This window comes from Aspergillus lentulus, assembly GCF_001445615.1.
Source record: "Aspergillus lentulus DNA, contig: Alt17, strain: IFM 54703, whole genome shotgun sequence".
Taxonomy (NCBI): Eukaryota; Fungi; Ascomycota; class Eurotiomycetes; order Eurotiales; family Aspergillaceae; genus Aspergillus; species Aspergillus lentulus.
Window position 1 is genome coordinate 1,404,129 of NW_028322112.1, and position 7,380 is coordinate 1,411,508.

Sequence of the window (7,380 nt, forward strand, 5' to 3'; positions counted from 1 at the left end):
TAGCTTGATAGGGCATGGGGATTGTCATGATCTCGTGTACGGTTTGCAAAATTTTGGACCACTTGGGGTCTTTGGTGTATCCATCCCTAAGCTGCTCTTTCCATGTCTTGGACATCTCTATGACGGTAACATCGGCCATGTAGGCCGACGGTGTAATCCCTCGCGCATCCTCCCCCGCCCCTCCGGCCTATGTGCCTGAAAAAGACACTTCAACTTGTGGCGGAAGCAGTGCGCACAAGCTTTCTCCTTCCGCCCGCGGGAGAAGAACGGGAGCGGCATTCTGCTGCCCGTGTATTGTCTCGAGCTTTCCGAAATGCTTTCTCTGGTTGTTGAATCTCATCCAGTATGTCCCCGGCGCTTTTCTCTTTGTTGATCTTTCCTGTAAACGTAACAGGTGATCTGAGCTAGAAATCCTATAGCAGGAATGGCTGTGGTCCAAGTTCCGATGCACTCTAGGATCGAATTCAAATCAGTATCTTGCAAAACTGGCATAATGAATGGCGACGGAAGCCACACTTGACACCGGTAATCATTGCTCGCATCAACGTAACGAGGCATGGGTGTCCGCTAAAGTAAGGGATACCTCGTGATGACCTTGGTACATCACAAGCCGACGAAACTGTTAGCCATATCTTCATGGAAATCATGTCAATAGTCATGGGCAATCCTACCTGTATGCCTAAGTAGGGGAATACGATGATCTCAGCTGTTTCCTACATCTGGACAGGAGTTACATTCGGGCATATTACTCAACTTAACCTTGAGTATGGACAAATTGCTTTCGTGCTCGTGGACAGCGCCACATCGTTGAACTCTCATGATTGTGCATAACCATTATTGCGATGTCTCTGAAAAGCTGTCAACTGCTTTCGTCCTGGCATCAACCACATTCGATGCCAGGTCGTTGAAGAACAGTTGCAACCGGGCTTCCTCCATATCTTTGGCGGTTATGAGCATCAAGTCCAGACGGGAACTGCAAAGAGGCTCGTTCTCTCTGTGATTTCTCATGGCGTTGCTGAATCGGCGGAGCATGCCTGCAGTGTTTCTTGGTCAGTGAGCATCATTTCGTTAGAGCATCGTCTTACAAAGTCGCCAGCCGCAACGACCCAATTGAATAGGCTGTGGAAAGACACTGTCGACGTTGAAGTTCCTGGCGAGGCGAAGATCCTTTCAACTTCAGTTTGAGCTGTATCCCTGCGAGGACTTTGGCCCTCCCATTTCTTTCCCAGTCCGACGGTGTCACCTAGGACAGCACCTCTGAGATTGACTTTGGCTCGAATTTCTAGAAACCCAGCAATTGCGGTCGGTTGCCAGAATTGAAGCAGGGCACCGCGGTTCATGGACCTCATTCTTGGCTTTTCTGGATTTTTAATCTTGAGAGTGGCACTTGCTCTACGATTATTCTCCCGCTGGTACAACACATTATTGAAAACTTCTGGTGCAGCCTGAACCGTTCGAGGCTCTCTCTGTTGGCACAATTATGCCAGATTTGAAATCCTGTGTGTCGATGTGGCCGGCGAGCTCACTTTCCAGCTCATATGCTTCCATATACTTCGACACCTCTGCGACCAGCGCGCGAGGCAGTACGACCGCGACTAGTGGGATGGCCCCGGCGACCATGGGCATGAGTGAAAGCAGTGGTGGCAGCGGCACGACCGCGACGAGCAGAGGACTGAGTGGTAAACATGTTTCTATACGCAGATCGGTTTGATCAGATCGTGCAGCCAAGCAGCCAACTGTGGCAGCGCCTTCACAACCTTGTTACACTCAATCCAACGTGAGAGTGGATGCTGGGGCACAGGACCGGGAACAGCTGAAGGCGAAAGGATGAGATAGGGGTTGCTTCGAGCAGTACGACGCACACTGACATCTTGATGAGCTCTTCTGCTTTTTCGTCGTTGTCCTGTTTCATCTTCGACAGACTCAGCAGGGGGATCTTCGACTCTGGACCCTCCTCTGTAATGACCCGTAGGCTGCAACCCTGCGTTCTAGTTCAGTCAGCGGATGTTACTGCAGCCAGTAGGGATTGGCAGGTGCAAAATAACAACGTACAAGTCGTCCGACACGGACACTCAGTTCGAGCCTTGGAATCTTCGACGTTTCCCGAGCGATATGTTCAACATATCTCGCCTTGAAGCCAGTTCCGGGGTCAATACCGAAGACCACCTGGGTCTCCGTCTGTCCCTCCGACGGTGGGGCCAGACAACACTGAATTCCCCTTCCAACCAAGGTCTCACACTTCACTCCCGGCCTGAGTGATCAGGGCAAAGAATAAAAGGCCGGAGAAGCAAAGCTGCAAGCTGAATCAACGCTAGCTTCGATTATACGACCCTGAAGATCCACGCGAGAACACTGAAGTAGATGAAGAAAGGAAGATTCGGGGGACCCAGAAAGTAGAAAGTATTGCATCTATTAGAAGTGAATACAATCTCCTGGGTTGCAGTGAATACAGGTTTTGCTTCCAAGGCAAGCTATTAGAAGTTTGAGGAGTGAATATCCGAGACAGTCACTGGATGAGTGATACAGGTATTTGTGATTGTAATATCTTAAATTGCCATGTTCTAAAGATGTCCCATTTGCAAATCTTCCAATTGGGCCACTATTCGAGTCCACTGGTATATTCATTATCGAGTCAAGCCATTTGATACATAGATGTGCTATGTGGCATGCCCTAGATATAAGTGCCCTAAGCTAAAATTGCTAGTAGCAACTGGCATATAGACCTAGTAAGCAAAATTCGAGTGTGGAAAGCGGCGCATTCTGATATTAGAAAAGATCAGTAGAGTAATACAGTCGAAAGACTCTATCATGTCCGAGAAATAACCGCATATTCTTCACTGTCATGCCAAGATCTCCGCCAAGCACCGTTCGCAGGCCAAGAGCATTGGCGGGGAGTTTCTCTGCTCTACTGGGGCCAAGGTGGATCAACGCAGAGTATCAGCAGCACGCTCATTCCTCGGGAGAATGAGCCATGATTTCACGGTGGATTCTCCTAAAGTTCGATCTCAGACCAATTTTGGACATTGAGACGAGAATATGTTGAACCGGATGTCTTCCTCTGGGCCGACGTCATTAATGGCTACGGCACGTGACATTTACCCATTGCGGCGGATTCCACCATTTTCAACCCCAACGTGCCTATAATTCCTTGAGCTTGAGGATATAGCTTCTTACAGCTTTTCCAGGCGGAACTAGAGAAAGGACATGGCAGGCAGTTTCCTGCCATATCACGAGCCAAGTAGTAAGTCAGGCATGCCGGTCTGCGCATATTCTGAACTGACAATGGTACGCAGTCGTCCAGATTTTAATTGTAATCTCATTTTTCTTCTTCCTGTCTCTGGCGGAATGGGTCTCTGCAAGGGTCATCCAAGCCGGAATCATCGGGCAGATTGCAGTGGGTATCATATATGGGTTACCTTTAGCAAATATCCTAGAAGAGCAGTGGCAGGACACGTTTCGCGTGTTGGGTTATGTCGGGTTGATTTTAATCATCTTTGAGGGTACGTCTGGCGCTCGATCGCATTGAATGAAACTGACAGTATGTAGGAGGGCTTAGTGCTCGTCTTGATCTTCTCAAGAGGAATTTTATTCTCAGTCTTCTGGGAGCCGCCGTTGGGGTACTCTTCCCGATTGCTTTCTCCTACTTGCTGCTTTACCTTGGTTTTGGATATGGTACGCCATCCTGCTGTTATAGAAGTATGCTGTATGCCTGGCTAAGCTAAGCAGGACCCGTCGAAACATTCATAGTCGGTGCTGCGTTATCAGCGACTTCTCTTGGTATTTCTTGTCTCTCCTTGGCAGTTTACATCATCTCACACTTTATAGGCACCACATTTGCAGTTATTAAATCTGCAGCTCGATCTGTAGACCTTGCACAGACACGAGTCGGCGCCGTGCTCGTGAGCGCTGCCGTCATTGACGATGTCGTCGGTCTTGTCCTATTGAGGTAAATCACCATTATCTTAAGTAGCGCGAGCCAAACTAATCATCAACAGCATAATAGCCAATCTGGGTAAACTCTCCGGCGGAGGCAATGTCAACCTGGGCTGGATCATCGGCCGGCCCATCGTCGCCTCCGTCGCCATGGCTGTCCTCACGCCAATACTCACAAAATACGTCTTCGCGAGGCTCTTCCGACGGTATATCGAGCATGCCTTTGCGCAGTTCGATCATGTCTCGAATATCATTCTTATGGTGCTGGTCCTTTGCGCGTTCATTACCATCGCGGCGTACGCGGGTACTTCTGTTCTTTTCGGCGCATTCCTCGCCGGAACTTTCTTGACTTATATACCCAGCAAGCATCCGTCGGGTCCGTTTGTGGTTATGAGTCGCGAGGAAGGAGAACGCGAGGCGCATAAGAGCCCGACATTCGTACATACGTTTGAGGTGTACTTGCTGGACGTGCAGTCCTATCTGATGGAGCCGCTCTTCTTCGCTAGTATCGGGTTTGCCATTCCGTTTGTGCAGCTCTGGACGGGGGAAAGGATCTGGAGGGGAGTGGTGTTTTCCCTTCTGATGGTCGTTGCAAAGGTATGTACTTCATTCCAATGTTGGAGGTCGAGCATGTTCTGACTGGCTAGTTTGCGGTCGGTATCTGGCTGCCGCTGTGGAAATATCTTCCACTTCTGTGGCCTCCCAAGCGGAAGGGATTGTCCAAGGAAGGAAATGGTGAGCAGGAGCTGCAGAATGACTCGAGAGAGAAAAATGGAAGGTCACATTCCAACACTACCTGGTTGTCTGGGCTGCTCCTGGGCTCTGCGATGGTCGCGCGAGGTGAGATTGGTCTACTCATCATCGAGATAGGGTTTAACGAGACATCCTATGTGAGTGAGGCTGCCTTCATTACTGGAGTTTGGGCGATTCTCCTCAATACCATCATTGGACCGATGGCCGTTGGGCTGCTAGTCAAGTTCTATGGAAAGAGGATTGGAGAGGGTGAATGGGGACTACAAGAGCCCGAGCCACTGCCCGGGCATGATGCTGAACACAGGCCAGAGGTATGATATGCTTTGGTCAGAGGAAGGCAGAGTTGTTGTGATTGTATATACTTAGGTGCCCATTATCCCATATTTATTAGTTACCTGTGGTTGTGACTTATCTACCTAGTTATGACTAATTAGTATTAGTAAGATAAAGTAAATAGAGTTGCATAATTGAACCGCTAAAATCGAATCCAATCCTCACTGAACCCAGAGTGGTCTAGAGGATGACACTCTCAAAAGTGCATTTCGGCAGGCGTGCGATCCTAGCGTTGTCAGACGGTTTTAACCTTGAGCACATCTACAAGGATCAAGACCAAGAATTCTTTGTTGGCATGGGAATCAACCCGGAACTGCCCGAAGTTTCGTAGAGAATATTTGTGGATAGGTTGAAAAAGTGAAGAAAGTGATGCCCGCGATATAGATAGAATGGATAGGGTTGGCGATGGGAGCGGCTTGGTGTTTCCTTACTGGCAATCAGACAATTTCCTCATGTTAGTTGACGCAGCTCTCTACTTTAGTGTGCAAGGCGATCGATTTTTTTCAGTTTGTCCAATTGCATGCCAAATTCCTCACTGAAGTATCGCCCTTGGAAACTATTCGCCTGGCCGGGCCCCAGAAATTGTCTCAGCTCGTCGAGCGACTAAAGCCCAAAAATCCGCCACGAAAGAATCAGATGGTTCAGACAGCCATATATACCAGTCTCGGGACAGGACCATAAGCTATGCCAGTCACCTGGTATAATCCCCCGTTGAATTCCCTTTGAACATTTCAGCTTTCCCAAATGCACCTCTCGTTTGCTCCCAGTCCTTTCAAATCCAGCTCAGTGGCTTTCATACCTTTTAGCCAGGCCCGAATACTCATGTGGAACTCCTGGTCAACTTGCTTAAACTCTGTGAGAGATACCTGAGAAGCCAGATACCCCTCCATAAATGTGATAAATAGAGTTCGCCATTAATAATTTGATAAACATCTTCACTAATCCGTAGAAAGTTGAAAAACTAATCATTCCATGACTCCCAAATAGCTTTCCATCTTGCGTGATAGTGGGGTCTAGCAGGCTGAGAGAATCTTTGGTATCCATTATAGACAACTAGATTTCTCCAGCAAGGTATTTATAGGAAGCCCTGACTATTTCCTAGCTTTTGCGCAATGCAGTGCATTAGGGTAATTTCTTTTAAGGTTAACAGTAAAACACGCTTTGTCTGGAAGTCTTTGGTCTCTGAAGATCTTTGCTGAGAACTGTTTTGTTTTGTCAGGGGTATTGTTTGCTTCTTCAGCGTAGTAGTAATATTCAGCATCAAAACTGATCTGTGATGCCACTATTATCCGCACCCACTGTGGTATTTGATAAAAGATCGGACAACAGTGTTGTTGCAAAATATGAGTTCTTTAGTGGTGCTATGAAACTCAGATAATATTCCTTCAACTACCTCTTGGGCATTTACCTAAATGAAGTCGTTGGAATGACGGAGTAGGGGATGTAGGAATAGTAAAAGTAGGTAGGATTTATTTAATGCTGACTTTCTCCCATACTCTAAAATGAGGCGAAGAGGTGTCTTCATTGTGGACAATCCACCTTAATAGAGTGGTCTACTCCTTAGTCTAGAAGGAACTCGACTACTTGCTCATTTCTATTAACACAGATTATATACGCGTACGTCACTACAAAAAGCTAAGATGTGATTTACCTTGAAGGATCATGATACTTATATGGAGTAGACCTTGTCCGCTACCCTGCGTGCGGAAGAGTGGGGACATTGTCCTGAGGTAAAGAGCCCCTGGATTTTCTTAATAGTTCCTTGTCAGAAATAATAATCAAGTTTACGACTCCAGCGAACCTCATTGTATGTTCGAAACCACCAGTCCTGTCCGAAGGGAGTTTTCGTGCCACATATTTGCAGTACTTGGGATGTCATCCAGTGCAGGGCGCGGAGAAGCCAAAGATGGCCTTTGCAAAGGTTAACCTGATTTTCCATTTTTGAACTCCCCACCAATAACCCCGGTTGGAGCCATATTCTCATCTTAAAACTGTCGGTTAGTTTTAAAGAAGGTAATCGCCAAGATGGACTAACAATGAGGTGCTGAACTAAGGTCTGCAACAGCTGTATGTGAGGAGACGAACCCCGGATTTCTTATCACCTCAGCAATTAAATTCAGTTGAACCTGTATGAGCGCTCTAGTTTTATCAGTACAAAGCCATCTCAGTTATCTAATATACTGAACTAGTAAGACATCCCTAGTCTACCATTGCTGGGGATGACATGAGTAGCTGGACCATGTTATGAAGTTTTAAAACGTGCTTCTCAATCTTCCTTTCGCGTATCACCAACTTTGTGGCTTTGTACGACCTGCGCAGATAGCTGGATGAGCCGCCGCGATGCAATAAATCCTTGCAAAG

General features: G+C 47.5%; 2 protein-coding genes across 2 annotated transcripts; one reads left to right on the top strand and one right to left on the bottom strand.

The window, feature by feature from the left end:
* Positions 1-1,004: 1,004 nt before the first annotated feature.
* On the bottom strand, positions 1,005-1,912 carry ALT_9470 (uncharacterized protein; the record flags this gene model as incomplete). The annotated part of the gene is made up of 3 exons (XM_089600622.1): positions 1,005-1,466; positions 1,553-1,691; positions 1,869-1,912. The coding sequence occupies 3 exons, from the start codon at positions 1,910-1,912 to the stop codon at positions 1,005-1,007; spliced, it is 645 nt and encodes a 214-aa protein (XP_089455119.1).
* A 1,292-nt stretch (positions 1,913-3,204) lies between these two features.
* ALT_9471 (cation:proton antiporter) lies at positions 3,205-5,003 on the top strand (the record flags this gene model as incomplete). Its single annotated transcript, XM_033559453.2, has 7 exons — positions 3,205-3,241; positions 3,294-3,500; positions 3,547-3,672; positions 3,727-3,777; positions 3,826-3,946; positions 3,996-4,530; positions 4,581-5,003. The coding sequence occupies 7 exons, from the start codon at positions 3,205-3,207 to the stop codon at positions 5,001-5,003; spliced, it is 1,500 nt and encodes a 499-aa protein (XP_033415344.2).
* Positions 5,004-7,380: the final 2,377 nt, after the last annotated feature.